The sequence below is a fragment of the Sminthopsis crassicaudata genome, chromosome 3 (genome assembly GCF_048593235.1).
Source record: "Sminthopsis crassicaudata isolate SCR6 chromosome 3, ASM4859323v1, whole genome shotgun sequence".
Classification (NCBI taxonomy): Eukaryota; Metazoa; Chordata; class Mammalia; order Dasyuromorphia; family Dasyuridae; genus Sminthopsis; species Sminthopsis crassicaudata.
The window spans coordinates 16346899-16366457 of record NC_133619.1 but is presented as its reverse complement, the minus strand read 5'-3'; the positions used below and the strand labels follow the sequence as shown (position 1 = coordinate 16366457).

Here is a 19559-nt window from a genome sequence, read left to right as displayed (position 1 = left end):
CAAGATAAAGTCCAGAGCCAGCAAGGGAGCCCTTGACTCCCGCTGGATGAAGTCCATCCCCGCTACTCCAAGACACAGATGGGACTTGCCCCTTCGACAGGGGGCTCTGAAAGACCAAGAGCAGAGGTCCTGAAGGCCTGGAGGACACACCTGGCCCAGTTTACAAATCCCAGGCCACTGACTTAGCTTCAATTCCTCAGAAAATTCTAGATGGCTCATTAAGAAAAAGAAAGTGGTGGTTCTGGTTCCTCAGGCCCAGCTCTTGGCCTAGTGACCTTACTTCCTTTAGTAAGTGACCTTCCCAAACTGCTTTATCAGGGAAATTCTAGAGATATTGCTTATCCGGAGCTCCACCAAAGCACCAACATTTATTTATTTTGGGGGGAGGGGCCAAGACAATCATGCAAGGTCACACAGCCAGGAACCGATAAGTGTCTGAGGCATCATTTGAACTCAGATCTTCCAGACTCCAAGGGGTGGGGGTGGGGTTCTATCCACCACCCCCAGAAAGCTCCATTACTGGACAAAGCACCTCATTTTAATCTGGGTGGGAAGCTGCCATTGGAGTACCTGCGGATCTGAGGGGGAGAATGCCAGATCTGCAGATAGATCATCATCTGCAAACTGGGAGGACAAAAGAAGCTGTGACTCAAAATTCCTAAAGGCTCCAGGCAGTTGTGGCACTGGCTCAAAGTCACAACAGGCAGAAAGCTTGGCTAGAGAACATGATGGTCCCGAACATGATGGGGGGGGGGGTAGCGGAGTCCGGGCTGAACCCGAGTGACGATGAGGCCCCCGCCGGAGCTCGGGGAGGAGGGGTCCGGGGGGCAGGGCGGTGAGGGTTTGGCTGGAATCTGCTCTTGCTGGCTCTCCTCGGCAGGATGGCCTTCTGTGCTGGCTGCCACGATTTAAGGGCACTGTCCTCCAGGGGAGGGCAGCCAGCCTGGGGAAGGAAGGGCCTGAATGGTAGAGGAGGAGACTGTGGGACGTGACAGCTGTCTTCAGGCATCCCGAGGGAGGGAGGGAGCAGACTGGTTCCAGTAAAGAGGCACAAGAATGGGAGGAAAACGCCGACCACAGTGCCGCTCGGAGTGAAAGGGGCGACCTTTGGCCGTCCCGGCGGAGGCTGGACACTAGTCAGACGGGACTCAGTCCCGGGGAATTGGCCCGTGGCTGGACTCCACTTTTAGTCCCTTTTAACTCTCAAATTCTGGGATCCTCCGAAACCCAATTTTCTTCAAGGTTCCAATCTCCCAGAAGCCAATCTTGCACCTGCTTAGCAGCCACCTGACTCCCCCCTCCCCCCATCCGTGGGGCTACTCAAGTCTAGATCTCAGAAAAATCCTCAGGGAAGGGGCTGCAAGCCCCAAGTCAGCGCCCTCCCCAGGGCGCGGGCCCGGAAACCCACAAACCACTGCCGCCAGATAGCTCCCGCTTGGGGGGCCAGCTTTCTGGGAGGGGGGGTGGGGGAGGAAGACGCAAAGGCTCCGCACAGGTGGCGAGGGAAGAGCGGGGCTGGGAGGCAAAGGGCAGGGCCCCGCCCTCCCCCGCCCTGGGCCCAGCCCCGGCCTCCGGGAGGCCCCCGCGCCACAGGAAACCGGGCCGGGCAGGAGAGCCCCGAGGGCAGAGGGAGCGGCGGCCGCGGGCCCGAGCTTCCTGCCTCCCGGAGGAGGGGAAGGGGGCGGGAGGAGGAGGAGGAGGGAAGAAGGAGAAGGAGGAGGAGGGAAAGGAGAGAAAGCCGAGGGTAGGAGGAGAACCAGGAAGGAGGGGGAGGAGGAAGGCGGGCCCGCCCCCCGTCCGAAGCCCCCGCCCCCGCCGCCCGGCAGCCAAAGGCTCGGCGCTTCTCCGAGTCTCCACACGTCTCCCCTCGCTCGCTCCGCAGCCGCTGCCCCCGCCGGCCATGGAGATCCCCCCGGAGCATTACCCCGCCGCGCGGGCCGCCACGGTGGCCGAGAACTGCATCAACTACCAGCAGGGGACCCCGCACAAGGTGTTCCTGGCGGACTTCGTCACGCAGGCCAGCCTGGAGGTGAGTGTCTCACCCGGCCCGGGCGGCCCCGCGCCTCCGGCTCGGCCAGTTAATTCATTGGAGCAGCAGGTGGAGGGCGGGCGGCGGCCGGGCCGGGGTCCCCCACGAGCCCCCTCCCGCCCAGCCCCCCTTCTCCGCAGAATTCCCACGGCTGCGACTCAGATGGCAGGAGGGCGGCCGCCGTGCCCGAACGTCCGGCCCCGGGCTACGTGGGCAGCACCCAGGGGCACCCTGCGGCGGCGGGCCGTGGGAATGCTGACGCCCCCGAGGCCGAGCCGCCCAAGTGGCCCCAAAGTGGATGGGCTCCCGGAGCCCCGCCGCTGGGCTGCGGAGGGTCCTGGGAGACCCAGCTCTGCTAGCGGGCCACAGCCAGGGGGTGGAAGAGCCCCGCTTGGCTAAGACCTGGCTAATCAAGTGAAAAATCAAGCTGCGGGCTGCCCTTCTTGTAAGGAACGCTCTCGGCCTGGCGCGGAGATGGGTCCGTTTTGTTCTCCGGCCGCAAAGCCCCCGAGCTGTCCTAAGGGGTATTTACATAGGTATTTGACACCCCTTTCCCCTTTCCCTGGGGTCCCGGCCCCCCGACAAATCCGCAGGGATTTCTCCCTTCCCCAACGGGAGAGTAAGACTGGCCTTCTCTACCTTGCTCATTCAGGACATTCCAGGAAGTGGCCATAAGTACCACCTGAAATTTTCTGTGGAAGAAATCATCCAGAAAGTAAGTAACTCCATGTTTTAATGTCATTTACTTGTAACAGCTAAAATAATCTTTGAGCCGAACATAAGGCTGCCTTTCCGGGGGACTATTTTTAAAGCCAAGGTGAAATCCTTGCCTCCTAAACACTGAAATATTAACCATATCGGAGAAGCTTTGTGGTCGGCAAATGCAAAGGCCCCATGGGAAATGGGCATTTTTGCTGCGTTATATAGAAAACAAGCCATCAATTTCACTCTGGTTTCCATTTTAGGCACCACATGACCATGGTCAATCCCATCTTGTGGCTACAATAGAACTGTCCAGCTTGGCTGGAAGTACCTTGAAGGAACTTGCTTTTTCCATAATCAGTGTTTTTTCCAATTGCTTTCCTCATTCCTGTTCTGATTTACAAGAGGCTGCAAAGAGGGGGGAGGGGAATAATCTTCCAGCTATCTACGAGATACAAAATGGCCAAATACTGTTGGACAAATATGTCAGTAATAGCAAAGATGGCAAGACGTTAAACAGGCTTGATAAAAATGTATTACTATGGCAAGGAAACAGATGTTTGGGCCATGGCCGTGATAAAGACTGATAGGAGGCAGTCAGAATTGAAGTTCTGCCTTTGGCACGAGATGTTAAATGTGAGCCAGCGATACAGGGTCTGATAGGAATTCTAATAAAAGGCATCCGAGTTGCTAGACAACCAACCACCTTTAAAACAGGATTATCCGCTGCTGCCCTCTGGTAAGGGATGAGCGATGATACTTTCAGAGGCCAATAAAAAAACGATGATGGAAAGATCTAAATGTTTGATTTTCCTTCTTGCGGTACCATTAGCACCTCACTTTGCTAATGTTTAAAGGGAGGGAGGGCACTCACGGTGATTTGATTTTTATGTCTGATTCTGCAAATGGTTACTATTCATATTTAAAATGTTTGGTGTTCCAGTGCAAGATGGATTATGAATATTATAAATATAAAATTATAAATGCATATATACATATTATATGTGTATGTATATAGCCATACACACATATCAGGGCATTTAAATAGTCTTCTGAAAAAGGGTACAATGGGACAAAATAAGTCACCCTGATTAAGGGACACCCAGAATAATCACAGAAGTATTTTGAATTCTAAGCCAGAGCATCAGAAAATCTGAATTTTATGTAAATATATTTTAAACAGCAAATTAAGGTGAACTGCCAAGCACAAGTATTTTACCCGACAGCTGGAGAGAACACTGTACCCGAAGTGGACTTCACGTTTGAAGGGGACATTGGTAAAAACCCAGATGAGGAAGACAATAAATTTTATGAGAGTCTCAAATCCATGAAGGAACCTTTGGAAGCAAAGAACATTCCAGGTACATGTAAAAAGACTACCTTTTGCCCCATGTGCCAGTGGTGGGTGGGGCAGGCCTGTTCAGCACCACCATCACTGGACAGCTGAGGACCCCAAGCTAGACAGGGAGAAGGCCAGGGATGGAGCCTGGGCCTGAAGCTGTCCCAGATGCTCAGGGCATCGTCTCCCAGCTCCCTCTCAGCAGGCTCAGGACTAGTCCAAACGGTACCAGAGTCAAACAACAAGGGGGTGCTTAAGAGTAACTTTGGAAACCCTTAATATTCTACTGCTGAGAAGACTATGTTTCCAAAAATCCAGAAATCTCAATTTCTAATCTAGAATTGTGAGTTGCTATGTCAATAAAATGATGGCCGCCTTCACCATATAAATGCTTCTCCCCCAACAGACAATTCTGGGAACGTATCTCCAGAATTGAAGCCAGTTCGACACCTAGCCATGGTTGCCTGTGGTTACATTATATGGCAGAATTCCACTGAAAATACATGGTATAAAATGGCAAGAATACAAACTGTCAAGCAAGTGGTGAGTAGCAACTTTTGGACCATCAGACATTGGGGACCCATTCTAACCATAGAATTAGTAATACAGCAAATGCCTGTGTCCCTAAATCAATGCTTAACCATCCACTATAAAGGGAGCAAATGGTTATAAGAGACCATGAAATATCTGGCTCTGGAATATGATGATCAAATTACTGGCAGCACATTTTGGTTCTTAATTATGTAGAGTTGTTTCAGCCTGATAGGAAACTTAGTTTGCATTTCCAGAACACAAAATTTAGCAATGTAAGGCACAATATATTTTCTTGGGGGACAGATACTTGCTGCCAATAAACATGCAGAGGCAAAGCAGTGTTCTGAGACTTCTACCTATGAAAATGAGCACTCTCCTATATCCAAAAGAAAAAGGCTCAAAAAAATCTAAATATATCCTACCTAGGATTTTTGACAACTACAGATAGAGGATAATTTAATCCTTTACATACAAATACATGCTGTCAATGTTTCTTCATACCAATGAAAGATTGGTACTCATAGACATGGATTCTTTATCCCCATTAGCTTTCAAGGGCATCTCAACACCACCCATTTTTCCTAAATCACAAATTAAATTGACTAGTAGATGTTTCTGAGAACATAGATCTTTAAAGTCATTTATTTCTTGCAATTTCAGCTCCAAATTTTTAGTCACAAAACTTCACTTTTATTAGTAATTCCATACTCTATGATTAATTTTTTTAGGTTATTAAAGACACCCAGTAAACTACCCAGATCACCTTTGGCATCTGTCTTTCAATTTAATGTTGGAATGTATCTGCTCTCTTTTAAGTAATAAGTCTTTGATAGCATTGCTACTGAGACCTTTCCCTGAGCTTTTCCTAGGTTTTGTTACTATGTTTTTTAAGTAGTTGAATTTGAAGGGAAGGAAAAAAGCCCTGACTGTAAATACCCCCCCCCACTTCCTGCCCATTCATTCAAGTTTTATTGTGGGAATTCAACTTGTATTGTAGGAATAAAACCTTTTAGTTAACTTGTAGCACCTGGCTGATCTGTTTTGCAACAAGAGACCAATTATAATGGACTTTTAAGTTCTCTTCTCCATTGGCTCAGACAAATTTTAAGTGGCCTTTAAATTCAGATTATAAGAATTGTTCTATCAAAACTCTGCCTGAGTTTGATGTCACATCCTCCTCGGCCATATCATGTTGCTAACCTAACACTCAGAACCTTAATTTCCTTTGCCCATATGCCTAACTTTCCATAGAAGTTAGAAAGATACAAATATTTCCCTTATGGGAAAAATAAGGCACAGAGAAATCATGGACTTGTTAAAATTAATGAGGGAATGAAGACAAATACTTGACTTTATAAAAGATTTAAAAGATTTTTACAGACTGTCACATCCATAAGAGCCTGATTTTTTTATTTCTTTCATAGGCTAATTGTACACTATTTCAAAGTCTGATTCTTTTTGTACATATATTGTATTTAATTTGTACTTTAACATATGTAACATGTATTGGTCAACATGCCATCTGAGGGGTGGAGGAAAGGAGGGAAAAAGTTGAAACAAAAGATTTGGCAATTACCCATGCATATATATATCTGGTAGATAAAAAGCCTGGACCATGACAGGGACTTGGAGTCACATCAAGTACCTTAATAGAAAGATTCTAATTTTTCAAGAAAATGTCTCACTACTATGGCAAACAGACTACTGGATGCATTCCCTTAACAGTCAAAGAAAACAGTGTCTGCAGAGCCAAACAAAAGCAAGCCACCATCTCTCTCCCATTTGACATTCATTACAGATCTGCACAGAACAGATCATGAAGCAGAACTGTATAGTGGGAGCCAGGAAGGCCCTCTGTAGCAACTCATTTAAACCAGAACACGGCTTGTATTCAATACAATCACAACTGCAACCACCATAAAACCACCATATTCCCAAAAGAGTTTAGGAATAAGACATTAGTTGTCTTAAAGAGCCAGAAGCTCTCCTCACAAGATAAACCAATGTCTAATTAGCTGCTCTTAATTAGAAAACCCTGTAAACCTACACATTGTGTTTATCACAACTTCTAGATTTTCCAGAGTAAGCTTTCCATAGAAACATGTGCTACTTTAATACAAATAACTCATTTCAATAATTGATTGTCCCTTGAGCTCTACTTTCATGAATAATGACGGATGCTCTCTAGGTTCTTAAATAATAAACTAGTCTTTTAACAATTCTTATGCAGCTGTCACAATAATGAGGAGACTAAGAACACAAAGGGCAAACAGTGATGCTTTTTGAACATGCTAATTGAACCAGTTCAAGCAAAATTGGAATCAGAGAATGAACTCATCCAGAAAGGGACCTTGGGGGAGCGGGTATCTAGTCCCCCACTCTCAGGGAAACTGAACCCTTAAGAGATGACTTGCCTTGCCTTGGTGCCCTCCCTCCTAGAGCTAAGGCGAAAGCAGAGCTGTTTAGATCTCATTAGCCAGTTCTTTTCCATCATTCTAGACTGCCTACTGAATTCAATTCACTTTTGAGCCATCTTGTGATCTGCATCTCAAAATGAAACCTGACTTCTTTTACATTCAAAGGTGTTTTTTTTGTTAAGTGTTTTAAATTAATTTTTAATTTTTGTTACAGAAAAGAAACGATGATTTTATTGAATTAGACTATACCATCCTACTTCATGATATTGTATCACAGGTAAAGTACTATCACCATACCCCTGCCTCAGGAACTGACTTTCACCCACACCTTGTGAACAGCTGCCAATGCCTTTCCCTAAGATCTGTACATATGTAGCATGACACCTTGTCTCCCCTGTCCTTGAAGACCAAATTCTTTGCCACTTCATATAGACCAGGCACATAAAATCCTTGATTAACTGACTGAACAATTGCACAACTCAAGATACCTTGAATTTCAACTCTACATTTAATTTTTCCTCTCTAGGAAATTAATCCCTGGCAAATGCAAGTCCTCTGGCATCCCCAGTATGGAGTTAAAGTAAAACACTATAGCCGCCAACCCAAGGTGTGCCACCTGGAATGAGCAGGAACACTCAGTCACCAATGTCCTGCTTGTGCCCTTCATCCATCTACAGAGCTTGGGAACCAAACTCTGCCCAAGATAGTGATGTATCAGTGTCCAGACTGCTGTGTACTATTGTGTAATTTCCATAATAAACAACCCATGTCCAACCTATGCCTAATTAGATTAATTGCACACTATACTTACGGTACAGGCTCAGTGATGCTTTCTCTAAAGGCTACTTTGGGCTTTCCAGTGACACAAGGGCAGCCATATGTATCAGTGTCCAGACTGCTGTGTACTATTGTGTAATTTCCATAATAAACAACCCATGTCCAACCCATGCCTAATTAGATTAATTGTACACTATACTTACGGTACAGGCTCGGTGATGCTTTCTCTAAAGGCTACTTTGGGCTTTCCAGTGACACAAGGGCAGCCATATTCTCGCTCCATCCTCTAGGGAAAGGGAAGAGGCAGGAGGGCAAAGAGATGTAAACAGACATGTTGATAAATTGCATTTTTAGGTCTAAATTGGAAAGTGAATTATGAATTCTGAACTACTACTTGAGGACAAATGGTAATTCAAACAAGTGCTGAGTTTTACCTTTTTTACTAAGTTTAATTAGCAAACCATTTGTAGATGGTGCAGATTAATATAAACCAATTTTTGGAGAGTGGGGCATGTGGGGGGTAAACATTACAAGCACAGAGGGGAGTGATCTGCAGGCAGAAGCACCTACTTTATAAAGTTGAAGTGTTAATTATATAATCTCTCCAGTAGGCAGATGGGAAATGGCAATTGAAAGAAAAAAATTCTACTTTTACAAAGAGTGGGACAGTTTTTAACAATATATTCAAGTCATAGAAACAAAATCTAAGCTTCCAAAAAAATCTACACCATTCCCTATCACTTTTATGTGGTCTAAAATGAAAACCCAGATGGAAAAGCAAGTCAGATTAAGGACAAAGAGGTGACTGGGTCATGTATGAGGCCCAGGGGCTGCAGACCTCACCTACAACCCTTTAACTGCTATGATGACTGTGATGTCAGGAGAGGCAAACAGGCCTCTGTGGTCAGAGCCCTGGGGCCACATGCCACTCTTCACTCCATGGCACATCACAAGACTCCTTGGAATCGATTTCAAATCTTGTCCCCCACAAAATGCCAATCCCTGGCCAGGGGTCAGAAGGAAAGGGAACAGTGGTCATTACCTGAGCATAAATTTCCAAGTGTAATTCTCCCATTCCTGAAACAATTGTCTCTTTGCTTTCAGGATCATAGTGAATCCTAAATGTGGGGTCTTCTCTTGTAAACCGGGCGATGCCTTTTGAAAATTTATCTAGATCGTTCTTTTCAAAGTAAAAAAGCAATGAGTTACATTATTTGTGTTTTCCAAAGACATGAGTTACTCCATATCTCATTTTCAAATATCTTTGAATTTCAGGGACCAAGCAGATTGAATTAAGTAAAAATCAAAGTCCACTCTGACATGGTGGATTTTTTCCTTAAGAGACTTCAGAGTTCTGAGGGAAGGGGACATCTTATGCTCCATGGCCTAGATACCTTCAGAGCAGAGAGGAAAGGGACTTTTATGCCTTTCTGTCCCTTCACAGAGGAGGCTCCTGAAGTTTGGGTTAAACCTCATTCTTTACTACTACACTCAAAAGTGCCCCCTTCTCCAGAGGACCTGCACATTTTAGAAATGCCAACCCTCCAGCAGAAGCCTGGGTTAACACGGGTGGTGCAGAACAGCTGCCCATTAATCTGTGCCCTGATGAGAAGCCACAACACAGACTCCACCTCTACTCATTGGGCTGGAGGACAGCCCTGAAGGAATGACTGAGACAAAAGAATAAAGGGCCTTCTCCCCTGCTGGACCTAAGTGGGGACAGGGCACATTTCTGAAAAATGCCTACCTTGTTAGAAGGCTTCATTGATATAGAAATGACAGGATCAGGAACATGGATTGATTCCTAGGAGAGTTTAAAAAAATAAGTTCTAGTTTAGGTTGGAACAGACTGGAGAATTACACAAAGTAACACAAATTAGGAAGAACAAAGGACAGTTCTTATGGGTTTTCTCCTAAACTCCTGTCAATGAAGCGACTAAAGTGCTTCAGTGGGGAAATCCCCACTCCCAGTGTAGGAGCTTAGTCTCCTCATATGCAAAATGAAGGGTTAGAAGAAATGATCGCCAGTCTCTAAATAAGCTATTCTAGATTTTATTATTGACAGGACCAGCCTTTTCTTTTCACCCACAATGTTTAGTACAATACTTGACATACAATAAGCACTTCCAGAGACTAGACAGGCAAAATCTGGGGCACTTCAGTTCTATGATTCTCTTGTTTGATGCCCATGTAATCATTTTAAATTAAAAATTAAAACAAAAATCCCAATTTGGAAATTCTAAAGGGCTAATTTGCCAACAAAGGGATTATCAATCAAGAATTAGCTTAACAGGAACCTAATATGTGGCAGGAAAAATCATGAGGACAAAAGTAAAAGGCCTTTTCTCCCTCAAGGAGTCTCAATTCTGTGAGGGAAAATTCCCACTCTCCTCATCTATAAGAGAGACCAGGAAATCCAAAATCCTATCTGTCTCTAGGTGTCCAGTTTGAATCCTTATTTTCTAGTAGGTAGGAGAAAACAAGATTCTGGCATCTTTATGGCCAAGATGGTGAGATTCAACAAAAAAGACAATGCTTTTCTGAGTCTTAATACTAAATGGACTGCATAAAAACACAAATTTTGTCAAGTCAAGCAAAGATTGCTTTGAAGCAATGAAACTTACCATAGAAAGATCAATATTGTCTTTGTTTGTGAATGTATCTCCGCTGGCACAATCGATGCCGAACAAAGCAAAGATATCTCCAGCATAAACTTCTTCAACATCCTAAGTGAAGAAAAAGAATACTAAGGTACATGCATGTGACACATTAAAAATATCAAAATGAAGTGCACAGTATTTAAGAGAAATACGAAGTGACCAGTTAGGGTGAATCTCCCAACACTTCTGGCAGCTAAACAGCAGCAAGCCAGAGCACCTTCACTTGAGTCTCATTTCTGTCCCATTTAAGACAGCCCTCCTCCGGGACAAGCCATGAAAGAATCGGTAACCCTGATATCACCAAATCTCCTGTAAAATGATTTCTTGGGGACTGATAAGTCCCAGATGGTTACCTTCGATCAGATAATGAGATGTGAGATAACTATTTTCAGTCCATAACTTCAAAGGAAGTTCTAAGAGTGTAGGCAGGAGAATGAAGTCCATTGTGCCTAAAAATAACCTTAATTTTCAACAGATGTAAAGGGGCCCCAAAAAACAGGAAATCCGAGAGCTGGTGTCCGCTAAGTTTCCTGGCTTTTGTCCACATGTGTTTGCTTCATTCACAAGAACCTCCTTTTTCCCCTTGCTTGCTGGGCAGCCCTGGCCAGGGCCCATGACACAGCCCAACCTTGCTTCCCACCATCCACGCCCTCTGCTGCCCAACAAACAGAACAGCAGCACCGTGGACCTCAGAGAGAGCTCCCTCATCTTCAGGGTCCGGGGCAGAGAGGTGGCTGGGGGAAGGACAGTTTTCCTTGGATGGACATACTTAAGTGTGTGCCGGTTCTACTTTCTGGTGTACTGCATACATGCACACACACACACTACAGACATGGATATACACGACTCACACAATCCTAGGTGCAGGAACATGGAGCCAAATGACAGAGATTAGACCAAAGTACGGCACTTGGTGGGGAGGGCAAAGCCCAAGCCAAAGCCCCCTCCCAGCTTGGCCCTAATTCTGTTCCCCTTGGCAGGCCGGGGCAAAGAGATGTTGGCACCAAACTACTTTCACCTGGGAGTGGGAGGGGGCAGAAACTGTCCTTTGCCTTCCAGACACCCTGGGGTATAGGAAGACCTCCAACCATATTCCAGATCCACTAGGGAAAAAAAGGATCAGGCTTTTCTGGAAAACATGATGGCATTTTTAGGACACATGAGTTACCATGATTCATGAACCCTTAGAAGGGTTTTTCATGCTCCTGTTCCTACAACAGAATCTTGCTGAGACCCAGAACTGATCACTTGATCAAATGCTAGGAGAGAGTTCCCTCTCTTTGTCCTGAGATGTTGCTACAGACCACCTCCAAAACAAATAAGCTGGCAATATGCTATATACAGCTTGCAACATCTGGCAGAGAACCATTTCTTTACAGGGACTGCCTTTCCTAATACTAGGAAACACTGAATCAGAGCCATGGGAAACTGTAGGAAAGAGAAACAACAAAGAGTAAGTGATTTCCATTAAACGGAAACTAGCTCTTAGGACAGGAAGGACATACCAAGGAGAGGAGAGGAGAGAAGGAAACGTCTGGCCTCTGCAGTGGGCCGGATACTTGCCTCCATCATGTCTGCGTGCATTCGGACAAGGCGCTGCACTCGCACCTTCTTCTTGGTCCTGGTGTTATAAATGTTATCGCCCTTCTTCAGCTCACCCTGGTAATTTCGCACGTAAGTCAGCTGTCCAAATCGCCCAGCCTGGAAAGGGGCATTGGAGGGCAAGGCAGACAAGAAGAGCATGTGGTCAATTCAGCTGCACCATCTTTTTGAGCTACTGACCCTTCTGTACGTGATTTCATCAACCTCCAGGAGAGAAGAGGGTAATTCTTCTCAGGGAGCCTTAAGGGAGTCACCCAGCACTTCTCCAGCACTCCAAAACAGAGCCCCCCCCCCTCATTTCCATGTAATCTTGTCTTTAGAATGAGTTTACAAGAACTGTTTAGACAATGTTTAGCCAATGCCCATTCCAGTCATGCGTAGGGGGAAAATAAACAAACCCAAGTGCTATGTAAACTACTGTCTAGATGATCAAGGACAAAACATCTTTTCCAATTCAAACCTTCCCCAAAGACACGCAATTACTTTCACTATTCTTAATTAGCAGAGTTATTCAGCAAAAATAAAATAGTGGCCTACCTCCAGTTTAAAAGCCAAGCCAACAAAAGGTTGGGAACCATCTCTTTGGGAGCTCATCAGGACTTTGGGTTTCTCTTCAGTGTCCCTTAAAGAAAATGAAAATGGGGGAAGCTGTAGGACCAACAGTGCTCCTCAAGCTCACTTAGCAGCCCGTCAGCTGGGGGCAGAGGGCATCTGTTCCCCTCTCTCTGGGCCTTGTGTCTCCCAGCCAATATAAATGTAACTAGGATGAAGCAGCAGCTCCCGGCCAGAGGCTAGGGCCTCTGCCAAAGCATGAGACAAATAAGGGAGGATAAAGAAGGCAGAAAAGCTTTTCAGCACTAGAGCCTATTTACAAAATCTATGCCAGAGGAAGGAGAAATAGACTCACAATATACAAAACAATGTTCTCTACTTAGAACAAGTATGAAAAACAAGAATTTTTTTCTTGTAAGTTATATGTAGAAATTGCTGCCCAAGATTTCCTGATAATATTAATTTGTGTGCTGGAAAACAAAACCCAGTGACTTCCAACACACAGCTCTGTATCCTGGCCCTTTTTAGAGAATGAAAATGCCCTCCCAACCAGAAAGCATCCCCATCGCTCTTACTCCTGATTGAGAATGGCATAATTCTGGACCTCGGAGGGATTGGGGAGGTAAGCCAGGACACCATCGAGGAGAGGCTGCACCCCTTTGTTCTTCAAAGCGCTTCCCACAAAAACAGGCGTAAACAAGCGATTAATGGTTGCTCTTCGGATTGCAAGCTAAAAAGACAAAAAATAAAATTTTAATCAAATGTTACTTCTGTTTGGCTTCATTTAAGCAGTACATTTTATGCCTAAAACCCAATAAGTAAGAGTAAATTAGTATTTGTTGCTTTTAGTCAAGATTTTATATAGTACAGAAACCAATAGCAATTGGGAGAGCTGCCCCCTTTTTCTTAAGGCCATAATGGAAAATTGAAAGGTCACTGCCTGACAAAGAATCCTTGCTCCAAACTCTTTTTCTAGCCTCGACGTACCTTGTTCCCTTTCACAACTCTGCTCTACCCAAACTGCACAATTCACCATTCCCCTAAGGGACCACACACAGGTCTTAGTACTAGACAAAGAAAGATAAAACCATAGCATTTCCTCAGAATCACAATGGCCACCACTTATCACTGGGCTATTGAGGAAGATGGGATGCACACAGATGTAGACAGAAGATAAAATAGCTACAAGGAAGTTAACCATAAGAGCCAAGATGATCAATGAACAGAAGGTCAAGTATGAGCTTTCCCCCAAATACCTTTAAAAATGATTCTAAACAAATTTTAGCGCATCAGAACCCACAAAAAGACAGAGCATAACAATTTTCCAGCTGAAGAAGGCTCAGGTCAGCAGGAGGCATCTGTGGCATCAGGGTGGGAATGGAGCATAATTATGGCGCAGGCCACCCCAGCACAGCCTGGGCCCCAGGAAACCAGGAATAGGTGGTGGAGCCTCTGAATCTGTGGTATTGGTGGCAATCTCCAGACCTCTATATCCACAGACATTAAGGACAACTAGGCAAGAAAGGTTTGGGGCACTAGGGAGCAAGGGGAGCCCCAGCAAACCAGGAGAGGGCTATGAGAGTCATTGAATCAATAGCAGTGGCGGCAGCACCTGGTAAGCAGCAGCGATCATGCAGAGACACCTCTGGCTTCGGGAGATAGCCCACAGGTGGGGGGACCCAAACAGCTGGTCAGAAGGAGATTTCAGGGACCTCTTTGTTGGCACTGTGGCAGGACTCTGTCGCTTTGCCCATACTCAGATTTGGGTAGCAGTGGTGGCTCACAGTACAGATCCCTAAAAAGATTGCTAAAACTAGCTGCACAAAACTTGAAGCCTGGGACATTATACTCTCCACCCTGGAAAGAGATCTCCTTTAAAGGTTAAAAGCCAAGTAATAGTCCATGGAAAGGAACAAACAACAGAAAAAGATTCTGACCATAGAAAGCTACTATGGTGACAAGGAAGATCAAAATACACACTCAGACGATGGCAACAAAGTCATAATTCCTACATTCAAAGCCTCTAAGAAAAATATTCCGCCATGGAAGAACTCAAAATGGATTTTGAAAATCAAGGAAAAATTGGCAAGAGAAATGGATGCAGTAGCATAGATAATGAAGCGATATTAATATTAAACATATACGCACCAAGTGGTGTAGCATTTAAATTCTTAAAAGAGAAATTAAGAGAGCTGCAAGAAGAAATAGACAGCAAAACTTTAATAGTGGGAGATCTCAACCTTGCACTCAGAATTAGATAAATCAAACCACACACAAAAAAAAAAAAAATAAGAAAAGTCAAAGAGGTAAATAGAATACTAGAAAAGTTAGATATGATAGATCTTTGAAGAAAACTAAATGGAAACAGAAAGAAGTATACTTTCTTCTCAGCAGTTCACGGAACCTATACAAAAACTGACCATATATTATAACATAAAAACCTCAAACTCAAATGCAATAAGGCAGAAATAGTAAAAGCATCCTTTTCAGACCACAATGCAATGAAAATTACATTCAATAAAAAGCCGAGGGAAAACAGACCAAAAAATAATTGGAAACTAAATAATCTCATACTGAAGAACGATTGGATGAAACAGCAAATCATGACATAATTAATAACTTCACCCAAGAAAATGACAATAATGAGATGTCATACAAAAATGTGTGGGATTCAGGCAAAGCGGTAATAAGGGGAAATTTCATATCTTTAGAGGCCTACTTGCATAAAATAGAGAAAGAGAAGATCAATGAATTAGGCTTGCAACTAAAAATGCTAGAAAAATAACAAATTAAAAACCCCCAGTCAAACACCAAACTTGAAATTCTAAAAATAAAAGGAGAAATCAATAAAATTGAAAATAAAAAACCTATTGAATTAATAAAACTAAGAGCTGGTTCTATGAAAAAACCAACAAAATAGACAAGCCCTTAATAAATCTGATTTAAAAAGGAAAGAAGAAAATCAAATTGTTAGTCTTCAAAATGAAAAGGAAGAACTCGCCACTAATGAAGAGGAAATTAGAGCAATAATTAGGAATTACTTTGCCCAACTTTATGCCAATAAATTCATTAACTTAAATGAAATGGAAGAATAACTTCAAAAATATAGCTTGCCCAGATTAACAGAGGAAGTAAATAGTCTAAACAGTCCCATTTTAGAAAAAGAAATAGAACAAGCTATTAACCAATTCCCTAAGAAAAAATCCCCAGGACCAGATGGATTTACAAGTGAATTCTACCAAACATTTAAAGAACAATTAACTCCAATGTTATATAAACTATTTGAAAAAATAGGGATTGAAGGAGTCCTACCAAATTCCTTTTATGACACAGACATGGTACTGATATCTAAACCAGGTAGATTGAAAACAGAGAAAGAAAATTATAGACCAATTTCCTTAATGAATATTGATGCTAAAATCTTAAATAAGATATTAGCAAAAAGATAACAAATCATTCCCAGGATAATACACTATGACCAAGTAGGATTTATACCAGGAATGCAGGGCTGGTTCAACATTAGGAAAACTATATTAATTGACTATATCAATAACCAAATTAACAAAAAACATATGATCATCTCAATAGATGCAGAAAAAGCATTTGATAAAATCCAACATCCATTCCTAATAAAAACACTAGAGAGGATAGGAATAAATGGACATTTTCTTAAAATAGTCAGGAACATATATTTAAAACTGTCAGTAAGCATCATATATAATGGCGAAAAACTGGAACCTTTCCCAGTAAGATCAGGAGTGAAAAAAGGTTGCCCACTATCACCATTATTATTCAATATAGTACTAGAAACGTTAGCCTCGGCAATAAGAGTCGAAAAAGAGATTAAAGGAATTAGAGTCGGTAATGAGGAAACCAAACTATCAAATGATATGATGGTATACTTAGAGAACCCCAGAGATTCTACTAAAAAGCTATTAGAAATAATTCACAACTTTAGCAAAGTTGCAGGATACAAAATAAATCCACATAAATCCTCAGCATTTTTATACATCACCAACAAAATTCAATAGCAAGAAATAGAGAAATTCCATTCAAAATAACTGTCAATAGCATAAAATATTTGGAAATCTATCTACCAAAAGAAAGTCAGGAATTATATGAGCAAAGCTACAAAACACTTCACACAAATAAAGTCAGATTTAAATAATTGGAAAAATGTTAAGTGCTCTTGGATAGGCTGAGTGAATATAATAAAGATGACAAAACTCCCTAAACTATTTATTTAGTGACATACTAATCAGACTCCCAAGAAAATATTTTAATGACCTAGGAAAAAAAAAAATCAAATGAAGGTGGCCTAGCTGTACCTGATCTAAAACTATATTATAAGGCAGCAGTTACCAAAACCATTTGGTATTGACTAAGAAATAGATTAGTTGATCAATGGATAGGTTAGGTTCACAAGACAAAATAGTCAATAAATATAACAATCTAGTGTTTGACAAACCCAGAGATCCTAACTTTTGGGATAAGAATTCATTATTTGACAAAAGCTGCTGCGAAAACTAGAAATTAGTATGGCAGAAACTAGGCATGGACCCACACTTAACACCACATACCAAGATAAGATCAAAATGGGTCCAAGATTTAGGCATAAAGAACGAAATTATAAATAAATTAGAGGAACATAGGATCGTTTACCTCTCAAACTTGTGGAGGAGGAAGGAATTTGTGACCAAAGAAGAACTAGAGATCATTATTGATCACAAAATAGGAAATTTTGATTATATCAAATTAAAAAGCCTTTGTATAAACAAAACTAATGCAAACAAAATTAGAAGGGAAGCAACAAACTGGGAAAACATTTTTACAGTTAAAGGTTCTGATAAGTGCCTCATTTCCAAAATATACAGAGAATTGACTCTAATTTATAAGAAATCAGCCATTCTCCAATTGATAGTCAAAGGATATGAACAATTTTCAGATGATGAAATTGAAACTATTTCCACTCACATGAAAGAGTGTTCCAAATCACTATTGATCAGAGAAATGCAAATTAAGACAACTCTGAGATACCACTACACACCTGTCAGATTGGCTAAGATGACAGGAACAAATAATGATGAATGTTGGAGGGGCTGTGGGAAAACTGGGACAATGAGTAGATGCCCATCAACTGGGGAGTGGCTGAACAAGTTGTAGTACATGAAGGTAATGGAATATTATTGTTCTATACAAATGATGAACAAGCTGATTACAGAAAGGCCTGGAAAAATTTACATGAACTGATGTTGAGCAAAACAAGCAGAACCAAGAATACATTGTACACAATAACAGCAAGAATGTGCAATAATCAACTGTGAAACACTTGGTTCTTCTCAGTAGTTCAGCGACCCAAAGCAATTCCAACAGACTTTGGACAGGAAATGCTATCTGCATCCAGAAAAAGATCTAAGGAGACTGAATATAAATCAACACATATTATGTTCACTTTGTTGTTCTGGTTTTTTTTTCTCATGTTTTTTTCCCTTTTGTTCTGATTTTTCTCTCTCAACATGCTTCACATATATATATATATATATATATATATATATATATATATATATATGTATTCAGTATATATTTAAAAAGTCAATATGCATGCATCACCGGAAAAAAATAAAACGACAGAGCCTTGGGAGGATATCCACAATTAGGGAGCACACACTAGATGATAACTCCCAAAAGAAATCTGAGGAGTGGGAGAATCAAGAGATAGCAACGTCATGAAAATCCAAAACAGAGGGGAGATTCAGGAGAATAGTCAGCAGTATCAAAGACTGCAGTGGTCAAGGACAGAAATGAGGAGCTGTCATTAAGAGATCACTGCTAAGGTCAGCTAAATGGCGCAGTGGATAGAGCACCAACCCTGAACTCAGGAGGACCTGAGTTCAAATCTGGTCTCAGACACTTAACACTTCCTAGCTGTGTGACCCTGGGCAAGTCACTTAACCCCAAATTGCCTCAGCCCCCCTACCCCCCTCCAAAAAAGATTACTGCTGACCTGGAAGGAAAAGGCTCAAATGAGCTGGATGATAACTGGCTGCTGCTGCTGCTACTACCACCATTACTACCACTATTATTATTGCTACTATTACTACCACTGCTATTGCTGCTGCGGCTGCTATTACTACTATGTACTATTACCATGCACTACTACCATTACTGCTTCTGCTACTACTACCATTACTACCACCGCTGCTGCTGCTGCTGCTATTATTGTTGCTAGGCTGTAAAATGTAGTGATTAAGAGATAAGAAGATCACACTCCAGGAATTCCAGAAGGTCTGGAACAGTAGAGCTAGGAGGTTCTTTCAGACTTTGGTTTGCTTTGGCCAAAAGAGGGAAATCTGGAAGGTGCCCTAAACTAAGAACATGAAACACACCTGACAGCTCGGTGGAGCCGAGGCCCCCTCCATTCTGCATGCCCTCCTTCCCTCTCTAGCAGGCTTGTCATCTTCTAAATGCTGGGCGGCTTCCCTCCTTACAAGTAATAAAGGTATTTAGGGGCAAAATGATCCAAGAGAACGAAATCCTTCCTGCATGCACAATTTTAGCCAAAACTGCCAAGGATACCCAATGGAATTAAAAGCAAAATAAGCAATGACTGAGTCCAGCAGGGAATTTAAGCTCTTTGTTGTTTGGCTAAAAGCACTGTAGCTACAAGTATGGTTCACAGATTCCAAATATGCTTAAGAAACATGTCCATCAGCTTGTCCTCTAACATTTGAATTTGAAACCGTATCAATTAATGGAAGACTGAAAAATTCTTCAAGTGTTAGGGAAGGGGAGGTACCTTCAAGAGACAACTCTGGCACTGACATAAATGCTCTCCTAAATTTTCCATATTTTCTTTTTTGTGAAAAAGGAATAGATGATAAGCTAATATCTATGATATATCTTTCTCAAAGCATATATTATTCCTTCTTTTCCATTCCAAAATATTA

The 19559-nt window shown here is 42.6% G+C and overlaps 2 protein-coding genes across 2 annotated transcripts in view; one reads left to right on the top strand and one right to left on the bottom strand.

Annotated features, from left to right (window-relative positions):
* Window positions 1–19559, bottom strand: part of GFM1 (G elongation factor mitochondrial 1) — a 45808-nt gene that overhangs the window by 11655 nt on the left and 14594 nt on the right. Inside the window, exons 7-13 of the mRNA XM_074298081.1 lie at window positions 13188–13342; window positions 12598–12682; window positions 12022–12159; window positions 10423–10524; window positions 9546–9602; window positions 8841–8978; window positions 8002–8084 (exon numbers count right to left, since the gene is read on the bottom strand). Of these exons, the coding sequence (XP_074154182.1) occupies window positions 8002–8084; window positions 8841–8978; window positions 9546–9602; window positions 10423–10524; window positions 12022–12159; window positions 12598–12682; window positions 13188–13342 (758 nt within the window). The remainder of the gene's footprint in view (window positions 1–8001; window positions 8085–8840; window positions 8979–9545; window positions 9603–10422; window positions 10525–12021; window positions 12160–12597; window positions 12683–13187; window positions 13343–19559) is intronic.
* On the top strand, window positions 1775–7964 carry LXN (latexin). The gene is made up of 6 exons (XM_074298083.1): window positions 1775–2029; window positions 2682–2744; window positions 3915–4092; window positions 4477–4613; window positions 7236–7298; window positions 7548–7964. Exons 1-6 carry the CDS (start codon window positions 1901–1903, stop codon window positions 7644–7646), a joined length of 669 nt encoding a protein of 222 aa, XP_074154184.1. The 5' UTR covers window positions 1775–1900; the 3' UTR covers window positions 7647–7964.

Excerpts from the sequence above, each read along its gene's own strand:
- LXN (XM_074298083.1), top strand. The coding sequence starts at position 1,901 with ATGGAGATCCCCCCGGAGCATTACCCCGCCGCGCGGGCCGCCACGGTG. Across the intron at positions 2,745-3,914 it reads TGGAAGAAATCATCCAGAAA|CAAATTAAGGTGAACTGCCA; the intron begins GTAAGTAACTCC and ends TATTTTAAACAG. Across the intron at positions 4,614-7,235 it reads TACAAACTGTCAAGCAAGTG|AAAAGAAACGATGATTTTAT; the intron begins GTGAGTAGCAAC and ends TTTTTGTTACAG.